This window comes from Geotrypetes seraphini, chromosome 4, assembly GCF_902459505.1.
Source record: "Geotrypetes seraphini chromosome 4, aGeoSer1.1, whole genome shotgun sequence".
Classification (NCBI taxonomy): Eukaryota; Metazoa; Chordata; class Amphibia; order Gymnophiona; family Dermophiidae; genus Geotrypetes; species Geotrypetes seraphini.
In genome coordinates, this window is record NC_047087.1 from 2,427,228 (window position 1) to 2,454,947 (window position 27,720).

Consider the following 27,720-nt stretch of genomic DNA (forward strand, 5'->3'; position numbering starts at 1 on the left):
ACCTACTCCTACTGGAGCGCTGATCTAGGTCCTGGCAACTCAGCTTCAATGCCAAAAAATGTCATGCACCTGGGCAGCCAAAATCCATGCAAGACTTACACCCTTAATGGCGAGATCCTAACAAGAACTGAAGCAGAACGAGACTTAGGGGTGATCATCAGTGAGAACATGAAGACTGCCAATCAAGTGGAGCAAGCTTCAGCCAAGGCAAGGCAAATCATAGGTTGCATACGCAGGAGTTTCGTCAGCCGTAAGCCTGAAGTCATTATGCCATTGTATAGATCCATGGTGAGGCCCCACCTGGAATACTGTGTGCAATTCTGGAGGCCACATTACCGTAAGGATGTGCTAAGACTGGAGTCGGTCCAAAGAATGGCCACCCGGATGGTCTCGGGACTCAAGGATCTCCCGTACGAGGAACGGCTGGATAAGTTGCAGCTGTACTCACTCGAGGAACGCAGAGAGAGGGGTGACATGATCGAGACATTCAAGTATCTCATGGGCCGCATCGAGGTGGAAGAAGATATCTTCTTTTTCAAGGGTCCCGCGGCAACCAGGGGGCATCCGTGGGAAATCAGGGGCGGGAAACTGCACGGGGACACCAAGAAATTCTTTTTCACTGAAAGGGTGGTTGATCGCTGGAATACTGAAAAAATTGTTCATTCCCAACTGACAGAATTTCTTGAAAAAACCCATGCTTTACATCCTTATCAAACAGGCTTTCGTTCTTCACATTCCACAGAACTATCATTACTGGGCCTTATCACAACTATACAATACTACCATGACCACCAAAAATCCATTATTTTAATCTCTCTCGACCTGTCCGCAGCCTTTGACACTATTGACCATTCTCTTCTTCTTACCAGACTAAAATACTGCGGTATTACAGGTTCTGCACTTTCTTGGTTTATATCATACTTTCATGAACGTTGCTCTAAAGTTCATGTAAAAAATGAAACTTCTTCAACCATATCACAAACCTTCGGAGTACCACAAGGTTCAATTCTTTCTCCACTACTATTTAACATATTCCTCTCTCCTCTTCTTACGTTGGCACAATCTATAGGATTTACAATCTTCGCCTATGCAGACGATATACAACTCCTCCACCCAATCAATACTTCCAACATCTCAGACATAAAAGACATAAACAATAAATTGGATAACATAAATGACTGGCTCTATTTAAACAAACTCTCACTCAATATCGATAAATCCTGTGGGCTCCTACTTTCAATCAAAACATCTGAATCTTTATTGGGAACTATCTCTATTAAGTCTATTCCACTACACATGGAAACTAAAATTAAACTACTAGGTGTCATCTTTGATCGAGATCTTGCTTTCCATGATCATATTAGTTCAGTCGTAAAAGTCTGCTTCTTCAAACTCCGCATCATTCGATCACTAATTTCTATCCTGGATACTGACTCAATTAACATTCTAATTCATTCTTTAGTAATTTCCCATCTAGACTATTGTAACTCTCTTCTCAACGGCCTTCCCCAAAAAGAACTACAACGTCTCCAATTAATACAAAACACTGCAATAAAACTTATCTACAAAAAAGGTAGATTTGACCATGTTACTCCGCTTCTAAAAGAAGCTCACTGGCTTCCTATCACCCATCGCATCACTTATAAAATCATCTTACTTTCTTTTAAAATAAAACTTTCTCACCAACCATCGTTCCTTGACAAACTCCTTATACCTCAATGTTCCCCTCGAACTTTAAGATCATCTGATCAAAAACTTCTCTTCATCCCTTCCCTAAAAGACTTCTACTATACCCATAAAACAAACTTTGCAGTAACCGCCCCTACACTATGGAATTCTCTGCCACAATACCTCTGCGACGAACAACAATTAGCCAAATTCAAGACTAACCTAAAGACTTTCTTATTTCAGGATGCATTCAACCTAACCTAGATCCTCATCTTTCTTCCTTTTTCTCTTTTTCTCTTTTTTTTTTTTTCACCCTCTTCCTTTCTTCCTTCTTTTTTCAAGCAAATATTTGCTAGTACAATGTGCCCTTACCCCTACGTTCTATCCCTACCCCACTTTCTCCTTTTCATCTAAATAATGTAACTATTTCCCCCTCCTCCCCTATTATCCTCACTTTCTAGTTCGTCTAGTCTTTGTCATTTATGTTCAACTTAGATATATCTACTCACTTTTTACTATTTTTAATCTTCCTTTTAAATTTTATTGTTAACCGGCCAGACATTTGTTTGATGGTCGGGATATTAAAAACTAATAAACTTGGAAACTTGGAAGCGCGTTCTTATCCCCCGGGATGCAGGACCCGATGGTTATTAGTGTCCTTCTCCAGTGCCTGTTGGCAATAGGCACTTTAATGTCGGGGAAGCACTCTGGAGAAAAAACAGCAGGCAGTATTAATCATTTCAGAGAAATCCCTGCTCTCCAAACTCTCTGTGCCCTCCAGGAGAAGCTTCCTCCACTATTAGTTATTTCTATTGCGCTACTAGACTCCATCCTTTTTATATCTTTTTGAAGGTGCAGCTTCCAGAATTGTACACAATATTTGAAATGAGGTCTCACCAGAATCTCATACAGGGGCACCAATACCTCCTTTTTCCTACTGGCCATACCTCTCCCCCCAGCATCCTTCTAGCTTTCGCTGTCACCTTTTCAACCTGTTTGGCCACCATAAGATCATCACATACAGTCACACCCAAGTCCCGTTCTTCACCCCCTAAACTTTGGGTTTTTGCAACCCAAATGCATGATCTTGCATTTCTTAACATTACATTTTAGCTGCCAAATTTCAGACTATTTTTCAAGATTCGCCATGTCTTTCTGCATGTTATTCACACCATCCTGGGTGTCTACTCTATTGCAGCAGACAAATCTTACCTGACACCCCTTCAGCAATATCATTTATAAAAATGTTAATAAGAACAGGCTCAAGAACAGAACCTTGAGGCACACCACTGGTAACATCCCTTTCCTCAGAGCAATCTTCATTGATCACTACTCTCTGTCGCCTTGCACTCAACCAGTTCCTGACCCAGCCCGTCACTTTGGGACCCATCCCAAGGGCACTCAGATTATTTATTAGACGTCTGTGTGGAACATTGTCAAACGCTTTGCTAAAATCTAAATACACCTCATCTAGCGCACATCCTCTATCCAATTCTCTGGTCACCCAGTCAAACTAATTAATCAGATTTGTCTGCCAAGTGAATCCATGTTGCTTCTAGTCCTGTAATCCACAGGATTCCAGAAACTTGACCATTCTCTATTTTACATTACGTTACATTACATTAGTGATTTCTATTCCACCGTTACCTTGCGGTTCAAGGCGGATTACAAAAAGGATCTATCTGGCCTTTTCCAGAGGAATTATAGAATAGTTAGAGAGTAGTCAACTTGGTTCATAGAGATGAGGTGGTTCTTGAGGCATTAGGTTGTTTTAGAGAGTGGGGAGGCGTTAGGTTGGTTTCGATTGTTGGGTATCAGGGATTTTTAAATAGTATGGTTTTTATTTCTTTTCTAAATGTTCTGTAGTCAGGGGTCGTTATCAGCAAAGTAGAGAGTTGGCGGTCTAATCTCGCTGCTTGTGTGGCCAGGAAGTCATTATACCATTTTTTCCGTTTGACTTCTCTGATTGGGGGGTATGTGAATGGAGCGTGGGCTCTCCTTTGTCTGGTTGAGGTGGTTCGGATTAGACGGTTGTTTAGTTATATTGGGCTGTTTCCGTTCATGGTTTTAAATAGAAGACAGTAGAACTTGAATTGTATTCTTGCTTGGATTGGTAGCCAGTGTGAGTGGAGGTACGCCTCGGTGATGTGGTCATGTTTTCTCAGAGAGTAGATGAGTCTCAGGGCTGTGTTCTGGATTGTTTGCAGTTGTTTAATCATGGTCGTGGGGCAGGGTAGATAGAGAATGTTACAATAGTCTAGTAGACCCAGTATTAGGGCTTGAACTAAGATCTGGAATTGAGTTTTGTCGAAGAATTTTCGCACTTGTCTTAAGTTTCTCATGATTGTAAAGGATTTCTGTATTATTTTGTTGATTTGTGGTTGCATTGTACGACACCTGTCAGTCGTCACTCCCAGTAGTTTTAGAGTGGTTTGCATGGGGAATGTGGTTGAGTTGATTACTAGGTTTGTAATGGATAGTGTCCTATCATTTTCTAGGAGAATGAATTTTGTTTTTTCTGAGTTTAGTTTCAGTTTGTGGTCTTTCATCCAAGATGTTATTGTTTCTAATGTTTTATGTATAGTGTCTGTCATGGAGGGTTTTAGTTGATCAAAAGGGAGAAGAATGGTGATGTCGTCTGCGTAGCTGTAGGAGATTATGTTTAATTTATCTAGACAGGTGCCGAGGGATGCGATGTAGAGGTTGAAGAGTGTGGGGGATAAAGGGGATCCCTGAGGTACACCACAAGGGTTGGACCAGGGTTCTGACTTTTAGTTGCTTGATTTTACTCTGTAGGATCTGGTCTTTAAGAATCCTTGGAACCATGTGTGCACTTTATCTGTGATACCAATTGCATCCAGAATTTGTAGAAGAATGTTATGGTCAACCAGGTCAAACGCCGCGGATAGATCTAGTTGTATGAGAAATATTTTTTTGCCTGTGTTTCCATTAATTTTCTTACTACAGAAGTCAGACTTACCGGCTTGCAAGTCTCTACTTCTTCCTTACTTCCACTTTTGTGGAGAGGGACAATAAACACCCCCCTTCTCCAGTCCTCCTATACCACTTCCGATTTTAGAGAAGTAGTGGAGCTGCCAAAACTTCCCTAAGTTCCTTCAGCACCCTCTGGCCCCATTGCATTGTTTGTGTTTAGTTTTTTAGCTAGCTCCTCAGAAAATCGATCAGGGCTACCACACCTCTTTCGCTATTTGCATTTATCTTTTCTGATCCCATTCCTGGCACCTCAGCTGTGAACACAGAAGAGAAATATTAAGCAATTCAGCCTTATCTTTATCAGCTTCTATATATTTCTTCCCTTCACCTTTGATTCTCATAATATCACTTTTGCACCGCTTCCTATTAGTAATATATCTAAAAAAATGTTACCATGTCAGCTATTTTTTTCTTCCATTTGCATCTTTGCTTTCCAGAGTACTCGGCCAGCCTCTCTTAACTTTTCCAGATATTATTGTTTGTCTTCCTCTTTCTGCAATCTTTTGTAATTTATGAAAGCTAATCTCTTTTTCTTTACCTTCTCAGCTACCACTTTTGAGAACCAAAGCTCCTTGTTATCTGATTGGAGACTGGGTGGGACGGCTTTAGAATGTATAGTTAGTGTATTTTAATTGAAATCTTGCCTGACCAACGATCTGTAAAGAGGTACCATCTCCACCTCCTCCCATTAGCTAAACCTCCTATACAGCTTATTGTGCATGAGTTTATTTTTTACTTTAAATTCAAGCTCTTGAAGCTTTTTAGATCACACTTCATTCTGCCTGCTTCCTCAATGCTGGTGTGTTATGAATTTGAAGCACTTGCTGTTGAATGGAAGATCTTAGTTCATGCAGAGGAGGAGGGCAACAAATTGGGGTCATTAATGGCAATACCTGGTAGACTGGATTGTGAGTTCCAGGAGGAAGCCTGGCACAAAGCTGGGGCAGATAAATTATTCCTGACTATATGTGAATAAAGGCTCTCAGTACCAGAATCCAAGCATTGGTTACAGTTAAACTAGAAGAAGAAGAAAAAAAGGAACTACAGCACCAAGACAATACTATTAAATCTTATAAGAATGTGTAAAGCTGAGTTGGTGTTTAGGGGGAGTTTTCAAGAGCGTGGAAACAACCTGCTTTCTTTGCCTTTAAAAATGATGTGATATAAAGTAATGCATTAAAAGTATTGGTGTATTTTGCATCTATTTGTGAGGAAAAAGAACATATGTTCAGGAAATCATATTTTAATAACGTGTTTATTTTGCTTTATGGAATGTTCTAAGCATATTTAAAAAAGACTAGAACGTAAAACACAAATTAGAGAATGACATGGAGAAAAAGTTTGTCCCTGTCACCGTCCCGTCTCAGCGATCTCGGTCCCTGTCCCTGCGAGCTCAGTCCCCATCACCGTCCTGTCCCTGCAATCTCGGTCCCCATGAACTCAGTCCCCATCACCATCCCTTCTCCGCAAGCTCGGTCCCTGTCACTGTCCCATCCACATAAGCCTCAAATAGTTTTATACTGAACTTATTTTATTTAAGTATAAAAAGAAACAATTGCCATTTTATAAATCAAAGTTCTGGCTGCTGAACTAGAGAAAGAGATGTTGAGCTGGCAGGGCTTTGTTTATAAATGTTTATCAGCACAACTAATATACTACTTTATCCTAAAGCAAAAAGAAAATAGAATTTTTTTTCTGCCTTTGTTGTCTGGTTTCTGCTTTCCTCTTCTTCTCCTCATTCAATTCATACCATTGTCTGCCTTTTCTCTCCCTTCCATCTCTCCCTCCACCCCCACCCCCACCCCATAGGTCTGGCACCCATCTTCTTCCCTCCGCTCCCCCCATAGTCTGGCATCTCTCTCTTGCCCATTTCCCTTCAGCGTCTTCTCCCCACTCTCCACTTCTCTTCCCCATTTCCCTTCAGCGTCTTCCCCCTCTCTCTCTCTTGCCTATTTCCCTTCAGTGTCTTCTCCCCACTCTCCACATCTCTTTCCCCTTTCCCTTCAGCGTCTTCAGCCCACTCTCTCTTCCCCATTTCCCTTCAGCGTCTGTTACTTCCCCCCTCTCTCTCCACTTCCCTTTAGCGTTCCCGACCTTAATTGCGGAGACAAGGCCATTCACTGCTCCACGGGGCGGTGAATGGCCTTGTTACCGTACCTGCGGCGATGATGACCGTTTTGGCAAGTAACAGCCACTGTCTCATTCTCTAACATAAATCATAAAATAATAGCCTAGAAAAGCAATACAAGATAAAAATAAGATCAATGATCTTAACTCAGGGGACAAATGTCTGTCAGAAAAAAATATATTTGAGTTTTTCCCTAAAATACAAGAGGTCTTCCACTAACTTCTGATAACATGAAAGAAACTTCCACAAGACAGAGGGGAAAGAATCCGCTTGGCTCCCCAAACCTCAAAGGAAAGGTACCATTCCTGTGCAAACAGCATACGATTCCTTATGGATGGGTTGTGTACCCTAACTCGTAGTTGGTTTATAGAAGGTATTGATCATTTTTCTTAGCTCCTTGTCTTCCTGGGCAATGTTCTCTCTCCAGTCTTACCTTCTACAAATAAATTGAGAAAGTGTCTTTTCCTCTGCTCTGCACTAGATTTGTTATTCTTTTTGGTATTAATCAAATCTTTTTCAAGGCTTCCCTATGCTAAGAGGTTCCCAGTAGTCCTGGGACAGCTCTGCCTGGGGTCTGAAACCAAGAGGGACCATACTTTTAAAAGAGCACCTGCCTGGCCATCATGCAACACTTAGAGTTTGGGAATAGGTTTCCTGGGAATGTTGCTTGCCCTCTGCAGAGTCATGTTCTTGAGCACAGGCTGATTTGACCCCTTGACTGGCTGGGAGGCTTGGTGGAGGTCAGCTGCATCCCCCCTGAAGAATCACGTGGGAGCATGAGGAGTCGAGGGTTTCAGATTTTTTTTAGACCTGTATAAAAGGCAGCCTTGAAGAGACAAGCCACTGGAGCCAACATTGTTTGAGGCAGATATCCCTTCTCCATTTCCAGCTGCATTGAGAAGCTGATGAAGGCATAGCACATGGCAGATCTGTGAGCTTAGCTCATTAATATGGCAAAAATTGGGGTGGGTCAGAAATTGGCAAAATTAATAGTTTCTGGGGTTCTGCCAATGGTCCCCTACCTCTAAAATCCAATTTTCAGTGTTTTGAACTTTTAGTTTTGCTCCCACAGGCTTTTTGGCGCCAAAATGCTGCAGCAGCGGTCATCTCGGATTTCCCAGTTTTAGTTTTAAAGCCTATATCTCAGTGTATCACAAACTGTATGCCACGGCACACCAATGTGCCTCCTGAGATTTCTGGTGTGCCACGGTACACTGGGGAAGAGGAGAGGTGCCAGTGCCAGATGACTGTCTACAGGATGTGCCTCTCATGAAGAGAGGCACATCCTGTAAGCAATTTCCCAACGCCGGCACCTCTTCTCTCTGCTGGTCCTTTTCTCCAGCATGGGTCTTTCTGCCGGCCTTCTCTCCAGCACGGGTCTTTCTGCAAGCCTCTCCAGCGTGGGTCTTTCTGCGCAAGGCCCGTTTGAAGGGCCTTTGCACATGCACTGACGGCACGTGCACTTCTGGGTGTCTTGAGCTGGGGACACTAGTGTGCCCTGGCTCGAAAAAGCTTGCGAGACACTGCTATCTGCTTCCAAAACCCCTCTTTTTATATATCTCCCTGTGTCCAGCTTCTCCCCTCTCTTACACCAATGTGTTTCTCACACTCTCTCCTCCCTCCCTCTGCTATGTTCAATATTTCACTCACTCTTTCTTCATCCCCTTGGTTCAGCTTCTCTCTTCTATGAGGAAAATGGTGGGGAGGAAGCTCAGGAACGGCTTTAGGATGGAGACTGTAGGGAGCGCCTGGACCCTTCTCAGGGACACACTGCAGGAAGCGCAAAAACTGTACATCCCCAGTTTCAGGAAAGGCCGCAAGAACAAGCGGTCAAAAGACCCGGTTTGGATGACACCTGAAGTAAAGAGGGCAATCAGTGACAAGAAAGTGTCCTTCCGGAAATGGAAGAGGGATCCAATGGAGGAAAATCACAAGGAGCACAGGAAATGCCAAAAGGAATGACACCGAGAGGTTAGAAAAGCAAAAGGGAAATACGAGGAGGGGCTGGCCAGGGAGGCGAAAAACTTCAAGGCATTCTTCAGTTACGTAAAGGGGAAGCAACCAGTGAGAGAGGAGGTGGGGCCATTGGACGATGGGGATAGGAAGGGAGTGATTAAGGAGGATAAAGAGGTAGCTGAGAGGTTGAACACGTTCTTCTCGTCGGTCTTCACGAGCGAGGACACATCCAGAGGAGCTCATGAGTGGGGAGCAGGCCAAAAGATTGGGGCATATAGAGGTAAGTTGGGAGGATGTCCTCAAGCAGATTGACAGACTGAAAAGCGGCAAATCACCGGGACCGGACGGGATCCACCCAAGGGTTCTAAAGGAACTAAGTCAGGAAATAGCGGGCGCAATCCAGCATGTTTACAACCTATCCTTGAAAACTGGAGAGGTACCAGAGGACTGGAAACTGGCGAATGTCACACCTATCTTTAAGAAGGGTTCGAGAGGTGACCCCGGGAACTACAGGCCGGTGAGCCTGACTTCAGTTATAGGGAAGATGGTGGAAGCAATGATCAAGGACAGCATTTGCGAGCACATCGAGAAAAATGGCCTACTGCGGACAAGCCAGCACGGATTCTGTAAGGGAAGGTCGTGCCTGACAAACCTTCTGTACTTCTTTGAGGGAATAAGTTGTCAGGTGGATAAAGGGGAACCCATAGACATCATTTACCTCGATTTTCAAAAGGCCTTTGACAAGGTGCTACATGAAAGGCTGCTTAGGAAGCTGTGGAACCACGGGGTGGGCGGGGATGTACACAGATGGATCAAACACTGGCTGTCAGGTAGACTACAGAGGGTCGGAGTAAAGGGCCAATATTCTGACTGGCGGGGAGTCATGAGCGGTGTGCCGTAGGGATCGTTGCTGGGGCCGCTACTCTTCAACATATTTATCAATGACCTGGAAACGGAGGCAAAGTGTGAGGTTATAAAATTTGCAGACGATACCAAACTCTGCGCCAGAGTTAGGACCAGGGAGGAGTGTGAGGAACTGCAAAGGGACCTCGATAAGCTGGAGGACTGGGCAAACAAATGGCAAATGCGCTTTAACGTAGATAAATGCAAGGTCATGCACATAGGGAAAAAGAACCCGTTGTTCGAGTATAAAATGGGGGGGAGATTGCTGGAAGACACCGGACTTGAGAGAGACTTGGGTGTGCTAGTGGATCCATCCATGAAACCATCCGCACAGTGTGCAGCAGCCTCGAAGAAAGCCAACAGGATGCTGGGCATCATCAAGAGGGGCATATCAACCAGGACGCGGGAAGTCATCATGCCGCTGTATCGAGCGATGGTGTGCCCACATCTGGAATACTGCGTTCAATATTGGTCGCCGCACCTCAAGAAGGACATGGCAGTACTTGAGAGAGTCCAAAGGAGGGCAACGAAACTGGTAAGAGGGCTGGAAAACTGCCCATATGCCGAGAGGCTGGATAAACTGGGGCTCTTCTCTCTGGAAAAGAGGAGGCTCAGGGGGGATATGATAGAGACCTTCAAAATACTTAGGGGCATAGAGAGGTTGGACAGAGACAGGTTCTTCAGACTAAAAGGGACGACAGGTACGAGGGGGCACTCAGAGAAACTGAAGGGAGATAGGTTCAAATCAAATGCAAGGAAGTTTTTCTTCACCCAAAGGGTCGTGGACAAATGGAATGCGCTCCCGGAGGAAGTGATCCGGCAGAGTACAGTACAGGGATTCAAATAGGGATTGGACAGATTCCTGAGGGAAAAGGGGATCGTGGGGTACTGAGGGAGGTGCTGGGGTGTTGCATAAGTATAGACAGCTCACCAGGTCATGCAGGTGCAAGGCTGGAGGGTTAGGACATTGATGGGAAGATAGGACTTCGATGAGAAACCTAGGGGGCAAGGGGGCCCCTTCTGATGATTAAGGCAGGTCATGACCTGTTGGGCCGCCGTGGGGGCGGACTGCTGGGTGGGATGGACCTCTGGTCTGACCCGGCAGAGGCACTGCTTATGTTCTTATGTTCTTCCCTGCAGGTCCACCTCTTTTCCTTCCCTCTAGCTCCCTTCTCATGGGTCCACCTCTTTCCCAACCCTTCAGTGCCCGGGTGTGGGTCTGGCATCTCTCCCTTCCGTCCAGCTCCACTCCACCCACCACATGGGCCCAGCACCTCTCTCTTCTCCCCAATCCCCAGACCAGATCCAGCAACTGACTCCTTTCCCTTCAGCTCCAGCTGGTCCAGCAGTCCAAGCAACTCCTTCCCCCCTTTGCGGGTGCAGCAGAAGCCACCCTTGCAATTCCAGTAGCCCCCCTCCCTCTCGTGGATCCAACAGCCCCCCCTTGCTCCCAATTGAGGGTCCAACAACCTCTTTTGCTCCCAATCATGGGTCAAAACCAGCAAAAAAGCTCTCAAAAAACCTGTGACTCCTTTGGTCGGCCCCTTTGCACCTCACAGGGCAGGCCTACCAGCCTCTTAGAAGCTTCATGGAAGAAGAGGCAATGTCACACACAGAGCTGCTCTGGGACCTTCTTCTGGCTGAATCTCATCTTCCGATGTAACTTCCAGGAACAAGGCCAAATACCACTCTGTAGGGGCAATGAAAAGCCTTGTTCCCATATCCAAGGCAAAGGGCCAATTTTTTCCCCTGTTCCTGCAGGTTAGCCACGGCTAGCTGCGGGAAACAGCCCCGTGTCATTCTCCCCTTTAAGGGGCAAATGCTTTTTGGCAAAGGACTGGATGACCTGACGACGAGTGCAGAGGGTCGAGTCGGTCCAGAGGATGGCCACCAGAATGGTCTCAGGGCTTAAAGGTCTCTCGTACGAGGCAAGACTAAACAATTTGCAGCTCTACACTCTCGAGGAACGCAGGGAGAGGGGAGACATGATTGAGACGTTTAAATACGTCACCGGACGTATAGAAGTGGAAGATAACATTTTCCTTCTCAGAGGCCCCTCAACCACAAGGGGGCACCCGCTCAAACTCAAGGGCGGAAAATTTCACGGCGACACCAGAAAGTATTTCTTCACGGAGCGAGTAATTGATCAATGGAACAAGCTTCCAGTACAGGTGATCAAGGCCAGCAGCGTGCCAGATTTTAAGAATAAATGGGACACCCATGTGGGATCCCTAAGTGGGTCAGGGTAAAACATTGTATAGTATTAAGGGGAGGGTCTATAGAGTGGGCAGACTTGATGGGCCTTGGCCCTTTTCTGCCGTCATCTTTCTATGTTTCTATGTTTCTATGTTTCTAATCCTAAATCCTTGCCAGACAGTAAATCATGAGGATCAGGCAGTTCCAATCGTGGTTCCTTTCATAGCTACAGAAGACTGCGTTAAGGGTTTACGGTATACTCATCAGAAAGATCCTGTCAAGGATTTAGACAAAGTTTTGATACCTTCAGAAGAGCTCAGATATCCGGCTCAACTCAGCAGCCAATTCTAAGAAGTCCCAATGATGCCAGGTCAACCTCCGAGCTTCCCCGCATAGGAAGGGAGAGTTTTGGAGTTCTGGGAGACTTGGGCTCAGATTTCTTAAGACTAGTTAATGCTGGACATAATTCAAGAGGGCTATAAGCTCAAATTGTATTGCCTACTCTGGGACCTCTTTTTGGACTTTTCGGTGGGAAGATCAGAGAAGGCTGTCAAAGTGATGATGCAAAGGCTGTTATAAATTGAATGGATAGAGTCGGTTCAAGACGAAGATGCAGACGCAGACTCAGGCTCAGTGAGAAAGACTCAGACGATTGGACCCAATCCTAGATCTCAAGGTGGTCAATGCTGCATTGAAAGTTCCAAGATTCCGTGTGGAAACTGTGAGATCAGTCATTGCTTCGGTGGCTCTGTGCAAATTTTTGGCCTTGCTGGATTTGACATATTCTCATTTTCCCAGATCACAGAAAATTTCTCAGTTTTCATGTGCTAGTGAAGCACTTTCAGTTCTTGGCGCTGCCTTTCGGCCTGGCCACTGCACCACACACCTTCACCAAAGTAATGGTGGTGGCAGCAACCCTTCCCAAGGCAGGAATCCAGGTTCATTCTTACTTGGGGGTTTGTCTGATCGGCACCGTTCTTGCTGAACTGCCACCAGGTGGTTGCTTAGGTATTCCAGTTCTTACAGGATCTCAGGTGGATTATCAATTTCAGAAAGAGCCACCTGGATCTAACTCGGTGTCTGGAGTATCTGGGAATCTTGTTAAACATGGCAGAGTGCCGAATGTTTTCTTCCAGAGCCACGCAAACTGAAGCTCCGACGTCAGATCCTAAACATTTTGGTGAAGCTGGCTCCTATGGCTTGGCATTACCTGTAGGTTCTGGGGTCCATGGTGGCATCCATAGAGGTGATGCCATGGGCACGAGTGCACCTACACCTCCTACAGAGCTTACTGCTGGGATATGGTTCTCCTCAGTCGAACCCACTCCAGAAGAAATTAGTCTGAATGATAGAGGTGTGACAGAGCATAAAATTGTGGCTCCCACTGTAGTTGTTTTCCAGAGGCTTTCCTCTCCACATAAAATTATGGGTAATACTAATGACGGATGCTAACCTCTACCACTGGGGTGGTCATTGCGAGGGTCACCCAGTGCAAGGCCGATAGCTACCATCGCAGAAAACATGGTCCATGAACAGACTGGAGTTGAGAGCCACTCTCCACTTTTTCCAGACACGGCTGAAAGGCAAAGCAGTTGGAGTATTCTTGGACAATGCTATAGTGGTAGTATATGTCAATAGGTAAAGAGGAACTAAGAGTAGTTCTTTGAAACTGGAAGCCCAATTGGTTTTTTGGTCGGTGAAAATCCACCTGCAGGTGATAACAGCAGTGCATGTAGCTAGAGTGGACAATGCTGGTGAATGCTGGATCAAAGGGAATGGGCATTGTCCCAAAGAATGTTCAACTGCATTGTGAGACATTGGGGGATGCCCGATGTTCAATATCATGGTGTTGGTGGACAGCAAGAAAGCCCCTCAGTTCTTAGTCAAAGATACGTATCAGTATGGATGCTTTCATACAAACTTGGCCAGCAAGAGAACTGCTGTATGTGTTCCCACCATGGCCAATGATAGGCTGCAGGAAGGATTGGAGAAGGGCTTCCGGCTGTTGGATCTCTTAAAGTTCAAATAGCTAGTCTTTCATGCTTCCAGGCCAGACTCTCATCCAGATGTTTCCAGGAGCACTGAGACTCCGCCATCCGGTGAGGCAGCCGTTTCGAACGTGGAATCGTAATATCATATTTACAGGCACTCATTAAGGCTCCATATGAACCTTTATCGGAAGTGTCTATTATGGATCTGATTGTGAAGCTAGTGTTTTGGTTGTAATCACTTCAGCAAGGAGGGTGTCTAAGCTGTTGGCATTATTTGGCAGAGAGCCTTTTCTCAAATTCACGAAAGCAATAGTGTCTTTGTGCACTGTGCTTTTTTTTCTGCTGAAGGTGGTTTTGGGGTTCTATATTAATCAGGAAGTGAGATTGCCTACGTTTCAGCCCATGGGCAAAAAGAAACAGGACAAGGTTTTGAGGTTGCTAGATGTGCAGAAGTTGTTTTTCTGCTATCTTGAGGTAACTAATGATTTTAGGCTCTCAGACTATCTGCTTGTCTTATCCAACTCTAATTGCCGAGGAAGACCAGCTTCTAAGGCTTGTATCTCTCGATGGATTCTCATGGTGATCTCCTCAGTGTACATTGGCTGTGGTGAACAACCGCCAGTCACCTTGAAAGCTCTCACTCTTCCAGGAGTGTGGCTTCTTAGGCAGAGTCCAAGGCAGTGCTGCCTGATGAAATTTGCAGGGCAGCCACACAGTCCACTCTTCATACCTTTATTAAGGTTTACAGAGTGGATGTGTCAGCACAAGTGGATGTGGCGTTTGGTTCCTCAGTGTTTGTTGCAGGCTCATCTGTCCTACCCTAGACTCAAGGGACTGCTCTGCTATGTCCTATCCTTAAGGAATTGTGTGCTGTTTGCACAGGAAGGCAGAATTAGGTTCTCACCTTGATAATCCTCTTTCCTGTAGAACAGCATATGATTCCTTATGCCCTTCCCTGTCACAGATGTATATAGCCTACGTGGAATAATAGTCTGGGTTGAATTTCCAGTGGTTTGGCTTCTGACAGCCAAGGGAGAAAAAAAGAAAATTATCATAAGGCGGCAGGTTAAAGTTTCACTGCTCGCTGCATGCTGCTTTCATAGAGCTCTACAAGTGTTAGTGTGTCAGCCCTTATTATCAACTATTGCATTGACTACCAGTGGAAGCACGAGTACCGGTAATATTTAAATTTTCATGTATTTGTTTTAAGTTGGTTTGGGGATTGGCCCCTACCTATTTTTAACTCATTTCACGCTATATAACCCTACGAGGATAACCAGGAATTGTAACTTATTTGCATATCTGAAGATTGTAGGCTGCAAATATAGTTCTTTTCTAGATAGGACTCTTGCATTTCAAGCAAGTAAACAACAATCCTGGTTGGGTAATTACATTGGAGGAGCCATGCTGTCTTACGGCATATTTCGAAAAGAAATCAAGACTATACTATTTAATAAATTGATCTCCTAATTCAAAGTTTTATTCATAACTTTAAATTTTACTGTCTTTTTTTTAAGCTAACATGTTGTATTTACTCCATTAATGTTTTGTATTTTGCTGATTGTCCAGTTTCTCTTTTGTGTAAACCGCCTAGAATTCATTTGATTGTGGCGGTATAGAAGAATAAAGTTATGTTAGTGCTGGTTTCACACAGGTAGGTGGAGAGTTGGTTCCACCTTCAGTTTTGCAATGTTGTGTATCATTTTTTGCTCTTATTGCAGAGCAGAGCAAAGTTAACGTTATTGGGGGGAGTCCCCTGAACCCCTCCTTGTTATCATAAGAACAGCCTTACTGGGCCAGACCAATGGTCCATCAAGCCCAGTAGCCCGTTCTCATGGTGGCCAATCCAGGTCACTAGTACTTAGCCAAAACTCAAAGAGTAGCAACATTCCATGCTACGGATCCAGGGCAAGCAGAAGCTTCCCCCATCTCTTAATAACAGACTATGGACTTTTCCTCCAGGAATTTGACCAAACCTTTCTTAAAACCAGCTACGCTATCCGCTTTTACCACAACCTCTGGCAATGAGTTCCAGAGCTTAACTATTCTCTGAGTGAAAAAATATTTCCTCCTATTGGTTTTAAAGTATTTCCCTGCAGTTTCCTGTTTAAGGGTTTATCGCTTGCTTTGGTATGGACTGAAGAGAGAAGGCACTGCCCAGGGAGACAAGGAAGTGGAGCTGAGAAAAATAATTGATATCCTGGGGTACACAACCCATCTGTAAGGAATCTTATGCTACTCTACAAGAGGTAAGAACCTAATCCTTCCTTAAATGAGGTAGAATAGGCCTATTCGTCTATTGTTTTCCTTCCCTACCCTCTAGAAAGCCTCTTTTTACTGCAACACTTTGGCTACCCAGTATACTTTTTATCCACATTTGCAGAGGGCAGTTTGTTTAACCTGTGTGAAAATCTCCCTTGTACTTTTGCATTTTCTTACTTATATTGGAGGTTGGTGAGGTAGATGATGCTGTCTTGCCTGATGTTGGTCAGTTTTTATGTTACATTGATCTGTTGTTGCTTATGCTTAGTATGATTTCTCTCTCTTCTTGACCTCTATTCCAGCAAGCAGACCGGGACTGGTACATGATGGATGAAGGGTATGATGAATTCCACAACCCACTTGCTTATTCCTCCGAGGAGTATGTGAAGAAACGGGAGCTGCATCTTCAGAAACAGACACAAAAACGTATCTCAGCACAGCGTAGGCAGATCAATGAGGTAAGCCAGGGTGCTTCAGACTGTATGGCAAAGGGTGGGGGGAGCCAGTAGAATCTCATATTCACTTGAAAAACATTCCTACCAGCACATCTGGAGTTTTGTTCTTGTGCCAGAGGGTTTAGTATGAAATAGTAGCAATAACAACAGTACAACATCTTGTATCCCACAATTTTCTATATAAGAACATAAGAAGTGCCATCTCCGGAACAGACCCTAGGTCCATCAAGTCCGGCGATCCGCACACGCGGAGGCCCCGCCAGGTGAACCCTGGCATTGTATTAGTCTCCATATTCTAAGCTTCTCATAAGAGATGCGCATCTAGCTTAACCTTACCTATGTTCTATGTTACCTTAAGCCACTCATAAGGAGATGTACATCTAACTTACCTTTAAACCCTGAAACGGTGGATTCCGCAATTATCTTCTCCGGGAGAGCATTCCAGGTGTCCACCACTCGTTGCGTGAAGCAGAACTTCCTGAGATCTGTCCTGAACCTGTCCCCCCTTAGCTTCAGTCCATGTCCTCTTGTCTGTGTCACATTAGACATTGTAAATCATTTTTTATCGTGCTCTATTTGGTTGATTCCTTTCAGTATTTTGAAAGTCTCGATCATATCCCCTCGCAGTCTCCTCTTCTCAAGGGAGAACAATCCCAGTCTCTTAAGTCGCACCTTATCCAACTGGTTAGCTGCTTGTATTTCCTTTTGCTACGCTCAGGCTGGTCTCTCGCTGCAAGGTCGAGTCACGGGGCTTAGAGTCCGACCGATGGCGTCGTCGGTCGCTTTCCTCAGGTTCACGCTTCATTAAGCTCGATACAGAGGCAGCCTCCTCCCCAACCTGAGGGGGGAACTCGGGCTACGGAAGCAGTAGCCCAGCTTTCCCTGGAAGATGGACCGTTGGGCACCTCAGGAGGAGAGGGGGAAGTAAAATCTCCTGTGAGACAGACTTCCACTGAAGATACCTTACCATCTAGGTCACAGGTGTCAGTCGGTCCTCGAGGGTCGCAATCCAGTCAGGTTTTCAGGATTTCCCCAATGAATATGTATGCAAATAGATCTCGTGCATATTCATTGGGGAAATCATGAAAATCTGACTGGATTGTGGCCCTCGAGGAGGGACTTTTGACATCCCTGATTAGGTCATCCACTGCTGGAACTGGTGAGAACACTCCTTCTTCAAATATCCAGTTTGGGAAGTTAATTAAACCTGCTAAAGTCAACTTAGACGACCTGTGGAGGGCAATAGTCACTATCTACTCCAACCTCAGGAAGCTATGACTGTTGCTATCAGCTCTCAGGTCACAGCACATGGGATTAGGCTAGAAGAGCAAAGTGAGTCTTTTTTTTTTTTTTTTAAATCTTTATTCATTTTCAATTCACTCAACAAGTATATAATGTTATAAAGTATAATATACAAAATTCACTTGTACATTCTTAACCATAACTCTTAAATATTGCAAAAATTCCCTTCCCCCAACCCAAACCTCCCTCCTTCAACAAAAATTCTCTCACGTTATATATTATACCCCTTCTTATTATAAATTTCAAGCACATAAAGATGTCTAATCATTTGAATATATAATCAATGGCCCCCATATCTTTTTAAAATTAACATAATTCCCCTTCTGTAAAGCAAGAACTCTTTCCATCTTGTATATATAACATACTGAATTCCACCAAAAGGTATAATTGAGTTTTGTATAATCTTTCCAATTCCTAGTGATGTGCTGAATGGCAACTCCTGTCAATATTAATAATAATTTATTATTAGACATTGAAGTTTGACTTTTAAACCTCATTGAAGTACCAAACAAAATTGTATCGTATGACAAGGCCACAAAGTTTTCTAATAACAAATTAATTTGGGGCCAAATTGATTTCCAAAAGGCATTAATACAAGGACAGAAAAAAAATTAAATGATCTAAAGTCCCTGCATCCTTTTTACAATGCCAACATCTATTAGATTTGGAACTATCTAATTTTTGTAAACGAACTGGGGTCCAAAAAGCTCTATGTAACAAAAAAAAAACATGTTTGTCTCATTGATGCCGACATTGTAGATTTTATTCTCCAAGACCAAATTCGTGGCCACTGAGATGCCGAAAGTTGATGCTTGATCTCAATGCTCCAAATATCCCTCAAACCAGTTTTCTGTTTTTTATTCAAATATTCATATAGTAATTTATAACACTGTGCGGCTTGGTGACTCAAGAAATCTGCCTGAAAGCATAGGAATTCTAAACTATACTGATTATTAAGATTCTTCCATTCAGGGAACCCCTCCTGAATAGCCTGCTTCAGCTGCAACCATTTAAAATTTTGTGTCTTATTTAAACCATATTTATGTTGCAACTGTGAAAAACTAAGCAGTGAACCATTTGATATAAAATCATTCAAAGTTCGAATACCTCCAATTATCCATTGCTTCCAGACGATTTGAAATTCTCCAATTTTAATCTTGGAATTTACCCAAATGGATTGATGTAACGATTTAGAAATTGGAATAGGTGACAAATTACTAACATAACGTAAAGTTTTCCAGGTATCAATCAAAATCCTATTCTCTTTATATTTCCTAGGTATCTTTATACTAAGCAAATGAACCAGATGTAAAGGAAACAGGAGTCGCCATTCTAAATATAACCAATCTGGGACATTCTCCATGAGCTCTGGGAGGACCCAATGCATGCCCTGACGTAGAATATAGGCTTGATGATACCTATAAAAATTTGGAAAATTTACCCCTCCCTCCATAATTGATTTTTGTAAAGATACTAATGCAATTCTTGGTCTTTTACCCAACCAAACAAATTTCGTAAGAATACCATTTAACTTTTTATAAAAGGATCCTTGAAAAATAACTGGTATCATACTCATTTGATAGCAAACCACAGGCAATATTATCATTTTAATAGTTTGAACTCTCCCCCACCATGATAAATGCAACGGATTCCACTTCTCACACATTTCTGTTACTTTTTTTAATAAAAGTCTTTCATTCTCTTTTACTGTATCCTCAATATTGTTTTTAATGAGGATACCTAAATATTTTAGACCTTCAGCTTTCCAGACAAAGGTAAATGAATCAAATAGTCTTTTGACACAATGAACATTAAGCGGGAGAACTTCCGACTTGCTCCAATTAATCTTATATCCTGAAAACTTTCCATATCTCTCTATCAATTCAAGTAAGCATGGAATGGTGGTCTCTGGATTCCTCAAATAAAGCAGTATATCATCTGCATAAGCAGAGAGTTTATATTCCCAATTCGAATAAGGAATACCCTGTATCTCCCTTGCTTAATTAATAGCAATTAACAGGGGCTCTAAACAACATCAAAAAGCAATGAAGATAAGGGACAACCCTGTCTAACCCCCCTTCGCAAGTCAAATCTATCTGATAAATTATTATTAATGTATAATCTTGCACCAGGAGAGCTATACAGCGTCTGAATCATTTGAATGAAACCAGACCCCACCCCAAACCACTCCAACGCTTGATACATAAAATTCCATTCAACCCTATCAAAGGCCTTTTCTGCATCTAGAGAGACCAAGAAAGTCAGATCATTCACTTTTTTTGTTAAATTTAAAGTATGAAAAGCCAATCTAGTGTTATTAGAAGAATGTCTCCTTGCAACAAATCCTGTTTGGTGAGTATCAATAATAAAAGGGAGAGCTTTTGCCAATCTTAAAGCCATTAATTTAGCAATAATTTTCCCATCCACATTTATTAAAGAAATAGGCCTGTAGTTTGAAATCAAAGTGGGATCTCTGTTTGGCTTTGGCAAAACAATAACCAACGATTCTGCCATAGTACCTGAAATACAACCTTTAGTCAGTTGATACTGATACAAATTTAACAAATATGGTAAAAGGTTAATTTGGAATGACTTATAGAATTCTACAGTATATCCATCACCACCTGGAGCGGATCCAACTCTAAGAGACTTCAATGCTGTTTCTAATTCTTTTAGAGATATAGGTTCTTCTAAACTTCCTTTTATATGCTCAGGAATTTTTGGACCAATCATTGAATTAAAAAAATTTAAACCATCTTGTTCTTTGTTTCTATAAGTCTCTGAGGAATATAGGTCCTTATAGAAAGCAAGAAATTGTTGTAAAATATGCTCATTTTTAGTATATGATTCTCCATTATTATCTTTTATTACAATAATTTTTGTTTTCCTTTTTTTTGCCTTAAGATAATTTGCTAATAATTTCCCAGCCTTGTTTGAATTTCCATAATACTGAACTTGCTGATAAAACAAATCATTCCTAACAAGCTTTGAAGATAATTCATTATATTTGGCTTTAGTTTTTAATAAAGTTTGTAATGTATTTTGTTCCCATCTATTAATTAACTTATTTTCTAAAATTTTAATTTCTTTTTCCAAATCAAAAAATTGTTTTTTAGTTTGTTTTCTAACAAATGCTGAATATGAAATAATTTGGCCTCTCATAGTTGCTTTAAATGCATCCCATAACACCTCAATATTAATATCATCAGATATTAATATCATCAGATTCATTAATTTGAAAAAACTCAGTCATTTTTACTTTAAACTCTTCAAGAAATTTTGTATCTGCAATCAAAGCATAATCAAATCTCCAAATTGGCTTTGCATCAACTTGCTCATCCAATTGTAATTCAATCCATACACCACCATGATCACATAAAATGATAGGATCTATGATAGCTTTAGTCACTTTTTGAGCTATTTTATTTGAAACAAAGATATAATCAATCCTTGAAAAAGAATTATGCACCTGTGAACAAAAGGAGAATTCCCGATCATTAAAATGAAGAATACACCATATATCTATTAAATCACAAGATTGAACCAAATTGTCTAAACCTAATGATTTTATAATTTTATTTGGACTCTTATCAACAATCGGGTCCATCTCAGCATTGAAATCTCCAGCCACTACTAGATTAGAAGCAGCCAGTGTATGCTTTTAAAAAACTCTGTTTGATTCGAATTTGGAGCGTACAAATTAAACAAATCAAGGGTATTATTTCCCATGCTCATTTTGACATGTACCCACCTTCCCAGGGGGTCTGCAGCAACCATCTGAAAATCAGCTGAACATTTCTTACTTATTAAAATAGCAACCCCCGCTTTTTTCCCCATTTGCTGGAGCAAAAAAACATTTTGAAATCCATCCTCCTTCAAGCTTCCTAGATTCATTAAATGACAGGTGTGTCATCAGAATTTTGCTTTTTAAGGAAATCTAACATTTTCTTCTTCTTGATCATATGATTGAGGCCATTTACATTTAATGAAAAAACTTAATCATCATTCAAATAAATATATATTCCAATAATAATATACATTTTTAATAATTTTACAATGACTAGACACCAGCACCTTCATGAAATCCAATAATAAATGCATTAAATACCCAATCTCTTTATTCCCAAAAATCATCATTAAGCAAATTATAAACAACCCCCCCAACCCTATCCCTCCCAAACTCTCCCTCCAAATGGAAAAACTTGTAACGCACATAGGATATGCAATCCATACACTCCCTCCAGGCAACGTTTAAATAACTTCATCTAATCATAACCATAAAAATATAATCCTTTCATTCATACCATAAATATCCATAAGCTCAATTCATGTATTTCAAGAATAAAATAACCATAATATAAATTAAATTCACATATCTATATAATTAATCAAGTCTAAACTCATAAATCTATTAAATACCCCATATATTAACTTTTATCACAATACAAATTATATTGCCAATTAACCATAATTAATGAAATATTCCAAATACTCATATTCTATAAAAGAAATAATCAAACAAATCTCTTATACACACATCCAAAATCACATTCATACAAATAAATCTTCTAAATTCAGGACATCATATTAAAAATACTTAATTTCATAATCATATTGATCTGAATTCATTATATCCAATATCCCCAGTTAAAAATACCTAATCATTAATAAAAACTAATCAAAAACCAAATAACATATAACTTTCATGACATCCCATTACATCAGCACACCATGACACTTACTCAGAAGAAAAAACCAGGAAAAAATCATAAATAAACAAGATCATTCCTAGAACATCTTTGAAAAACAATAAAAGATTCTGTAGACACAACAAATACACAATAAAGATGCCTCATTTATTCAGTCAATCCTCTTCTTTTTTTCTTTCTTCTATTCTTGAAAAAACTTTAAATTGACATTGGTTCTGAAGTGGCTAGGAAACTTCTCAGCTTTTCCGGATCTTCAAAATAAAGCGACTTATTCCCAGAAGAAATCCTCATTCTTGCAGGATAATATAATCCATATTTGTAACCCTTTTCCTTTAACTGAGATCTGAGTTGAAGAAACTGCTGCCTCACAGCCACAGTGCTTTTTTCAAAATCCGGCAAGAATAAAAGCTTAGAGCCTTTATAGTTTAAGTTTTTATCTGCCTTTGCCAAGCTTAATATTTCAAATGATTGATTAAACCTCAGAAGCTTAAAAATCAGAGGTCTAGGCTTGGAGTTATTTGCAGACCGTTGGAAAGGAATCCTGTGTGCACGTTCAATCTCAAGGGGGTACTTGGTGTTCAGCTGTAGTAACTTTGGAAGTAAATTCTCCAAGAACTGATTCGGATTTCCCCCCTCCAAATTTTCTGCCAGTCCAATAATTTTAATGTTTTCCTCCTACCACGGTTCTCATAGTCAATCAGCCTTTTCTGTAAATCCTTGATGGTTTTATTATCCTCTTTAGCTTGGACTGCAGTTATTTCCAACTGTTCCACTCTAGATTCTATAACGGTCATCCTCTGATTAACAGCCTCCAACTGCCTATTTGTATTTAACACCTCTTTTACTTCATGAATGCTTTCTGCATTCTTCTGTATTTGTGCAGAGATTTTTTTTAAGCTCTGCCATTATATCTTTCTTTCCGATTTCCTCTTCATCCGGAAGTGGGGCTTTAGACGCTGCAGCCAGATCTTGTTTGAGGCGTTTTGCCGTTGCAAAAGCCGCATCAGTTTTCCCCTGGCGTGTACTGACCATCTTCGCTCAGCACCCGAACCACACAAATTGAATATTGTTTGGCAAAAAGGTATTTTATAATCAGAAATCGCTGCCTGGCTAACGGAGCGACTCGATCACACGTCCATATATCGCGCGCTCCAAGCCACGCCCCCAGCAAAGTGAGTCTTTAAAAAATCATGAAAAACAGATTAATCAAATTAAAAGTCTGGAGACAGATACTTGAAGAAAGATCCTCTATACAGAGAAAAATGGAATTCATAGAGAATAAGCAGAGGAGGAATAATCTAAGATTCCTTAACTTTCCAAAATCACCTATAATTGCTCCATTAACAATAGAACGAAAGTATTTGAAAGAGGTTTTGCTAATCCTAGAAGAAAGTCTTCCGCTAATAACAAGAGCACAATATATATCTATGAATATGGGGAAGAAGCCTCCACTCCAGGAGGAATAAAAGTACATCAGAATGATTTAAACCTTACCAATTTTTTGAAAGACTCACTTGAAGTCATAACCGAGAGAACTACTCTCATAGTGTCTTTTGCCCTAGAGTTTGATAGGAATTTGATTCTATGGACATACTTTAGACATATGAATGATAAATTTCTTGGCTCAAGTATTTGTATTTTTCCTGATTTGTCTAAAGAAACACAGAGAAGAAGAAGAGATTTCCTAAGTTATAGGCTTAGGGTTTTGGCCATGGGCGCTGCTTTTGTCTTAAAATTTCCTGCGAAATGCTGTGTTTCTTTAGAGGGAAAAATTTCTTATTTTTCGAGCTGAGACAGTTATCTGAATTTCTTAAAGCTAGAGAGGGGAGGGGGGAGTCAAGTGAAGCACTTGAATCTCCTGCTTCAGAACAGCTCCACTACCAACGGGAGCTGCCCGACGCCTCCGCACACCTCCTCACTGCAAGGATCTCAAACGGGACGGTGTGGGAGACGAACTCCGCCTCCCGACATCCCAGCAGCGCTTGGAACAAAAAAAAAAAAAAAAAGACTGAACTCTGATGCTATACGATCCCTCACTAGAAACTATTGTCTACCTCTAACCAAGTTTCACATGAAACTAACACCTATTAAGCTGTTAAACTGCAAGTAATTGTCTAACCCCTCTTTGCTCTTATCTCACTAGTAGCAATTGGTGCTCAGTCTTCATCCAACCCAGCTTGCTTGTTTTCTGTTTTTTTTTTCTTCTCTCTCCTCCAGTTGTCTCACTAGTAACAATTTGGCACCAAGCTCCCATCTTAGCTCTGTCATACTTGACCCTCCATTAGGTCCAGCTGCAACGGTAGGACTGGCCAGGACCTGATAGTGAGACCATCTCGAAACTATTCCAGCCCAGCTCCTCAATCCCCCAATCCTATCATGCCCCCAACTCTCCAGGCCACCCCCTTCCACACACCCCTTCCCACCACTTTTCAAACCATCCTCTTCCCCGCCTCCATTCCTACCACATCCCCAACACTCCTTACGACACTGTACTTCACCATCCCCATCATTACAGGCCAAGGCAGATACGGTGATCTTACCTCCTAGCACAAGAAAAATCACACCAGGAACCCTGCCAACCTCATCCCCATTCTACCCTTCCCACCAACCCCCACCAGCAATACTCTCAAACTGGCACTCATCAATGCAAGATCAGTTAACAACAAGACCTTCCTCCTACACGACCTCATCCGTGACAAGACTTGGGACGCCCTCATGATCACTGAAACCTGGCTCCAAGACAATGATGGGATAGCACTAGGCGAACTATGTCCTCCAGGCTATCAGGCCCTAACCTGCTCACGTACCTCTGGGAAAGGAGGTGGAGTGACTACCATCATCAAGACCTCCACCACACCAAAACTGATGAACTCTATCAACATTCCCTCCCTAGAAGCTCTTGCCTTCACCATAGGCCACAAACACAAAATCACCCTCATACTGCTCTACAGAGCCCCCAACTCCCCAACAGATACCCTAGAGACCCTCCTCGAATTAATCACCGAACAGTCCATCTCCCACAAACATGTGACCATCCTGGGAGATTTCAATTTCCCAGACTACCCCAACACCTCAGGACAAAGAGACAACTTCCTCTCCTCCCTCACCGACCTGGGATTTCTTCAAGCTATAACCACCCCTACTCACTTAGCAGGCAACATCTTAGACTTAATCTTCACCCTCAGAGGCCCAACTGCAGAGCACCAACAAACAATCTACACCACCACACCTGTCCCATGGTCAGACCACCACCTCATTGAATTCCAACTCCCACTCGAAACTACCCTAGCCCCGCGTAAAGACCTTAACCCTCCACCCTATGCCAACTCCCTAACTCAGTCAGCCCTCCAGCCATGGCCGCAGGCATTCGCACTCTGAATGAAACCTGCACCCAACATCCCCACTCCTTCGACCTAGCAGCCTCCACGTGGCACTCCAACATCCAATCCCTCTATAACTGCCTTGCCCAGACAAAAACAACTCGAATAACCACCAATAAAACACCTGCTCCCTGGTACACCAGTGACCTCCGATCCATAAAACGATCTCTGAGGAAAGCAGAAAGGAATTGGACCAAATTCAGAAACCAAAGCCCACTGGAAAAGCACATCCATCACCTACAAAGCTGCCATCCTAGAAGTGAAGAAAGCCTACTACTCTCCTCCTACAATTAGCCCCTGCTAGATCCAAACAACTATTCACCCTCACAAACCAACTCTTCACCAGCACCCAAGGAAAAAACCACACCAACCAAACAGAACTTGATAGTGAGACTCTCACGAACTTCTTCCAGTCCAAAGTACAAACCATCCACAATAATCTTGACACCAACACCAATCCCACTCTTGCACCCCCCCAGCCTAACCCAAATACCTCATCCTCTACCACTCTCCCCCAATTTGATATGGCCACCCATGCCGAGGTTCTCGAAACCCTGAGAGAACTCAAACCCTCCAACACCATCCTCGATCCCTGCCCATCCAGCCTCCTGCTGTCCACAGAAGACGCCACGACAGAATCCATCCTCCCCATCATTAACACCTCCCTCTCCACAGGGACAGTTCCCCTCAGCTGGAAATCAGCTATTATCAAACCCACTCTCAAAAAAACCCACCCTTGATCCTAACGAACCCGGCAACTATCGCCCGGTCTCCAACCTCCTATTTGTCTCCAAACTCCTAGAACGAATTGTGCTCTGCCGACTATACCCTTTCATAGAAGAACAAGCTGCTCTGTCCCCTGCTCAATCTGGCTTCCAAACAGACCACAGCACAGAGTCAGTACTTCTAGATATCATCGATGACAGCTGGTCAATACTCGACAAAGGCAGCGATGCCCTACTAGTCCTACTTGACCTCAGTGCTGCCTTTGACATGGTCGACCACCACCTCCTCATATCCAGACTCTTTGACTTTGGAATCAAGGATTCTGCCCTCCAACGGTTCACCTCCTTCCTCCACCAAAGGACCCAAACTTTCCTACTAGGGATGCACAAATCTAACCCCAAGCCTATCAAATATGGCGTTCCCCAAGGCGCCCTTCTATCCCCCCTCTTATTCAACTTCTACATCAGACCTGTCATTGATATAGCGCAGAAGTACAACATTAAAATCCACTCCTATGCCGTTGACATCCAGCTGCAGATCAAGTACGCAGCCTAGGAGTAACCTTAGACGGACACCTATCCCTATCCACCCACATATCCCAAGTAGTCTCTACCTCCTTCTACTACCTCCGCCAACTGAGTAGGATCAAACCCTACATCTCCACACCTGACCTAGCCCAACTCCTCTACGCATATGTCCTCTCCAGAATGGATTACTGCAACTCCCTATTTAATGGAATAGCCAAAAAAGATCTCAAGCGCCTCCAACGGGTCCAAAATGCAGCTATCTGCCTCCTACACAGCCTCAACTACCATGATCCCATCTCCCCAGCACTCCACGCTGAACACTGGCTCCCAATTAGCCAACGCTGTGCATTCAAGGCCCTGGCAATAGCACACAAAATAATTTATGCCACCACCCCCTCCTACATAAAATCCAAGCTACCCATCTACATCCCCACCCGCACCCTCCGCTCAGAAACGGAGATATGCCTATGCATTCCCCCCGAAAGGTCCCTCCTCTCAGAAACCACCCGCAAATGCTCCTACA

General features: G+C 42.7%; 1 protein-coding gene across 4 annotated transcripts in view; it reads left to right on the plus strand.

The window, feature by feature from the left end:
- Window positions 1–27,720, plus strand: part of DHX38 (DEAH-box helicase 38) — a 370,469-nt gene that overhangs the window by 122,117 nt on the left and 220,632 nt on the right. For all 4 annotated transcript variants that reach the window (XM_033942501.1, XM_033942499.1, XM_033942500.1 and 1 more), the window contains one exon: window positions 16,401–16,556. In XM_033942501.1, coding sequence (XP_033798392.1) covers window positions 16,401–16,556 — 156 coding nt within the window. The remainder of the gene's footprint in view (window positions 1–16,400; window positions 16,557–27,720) is intronic.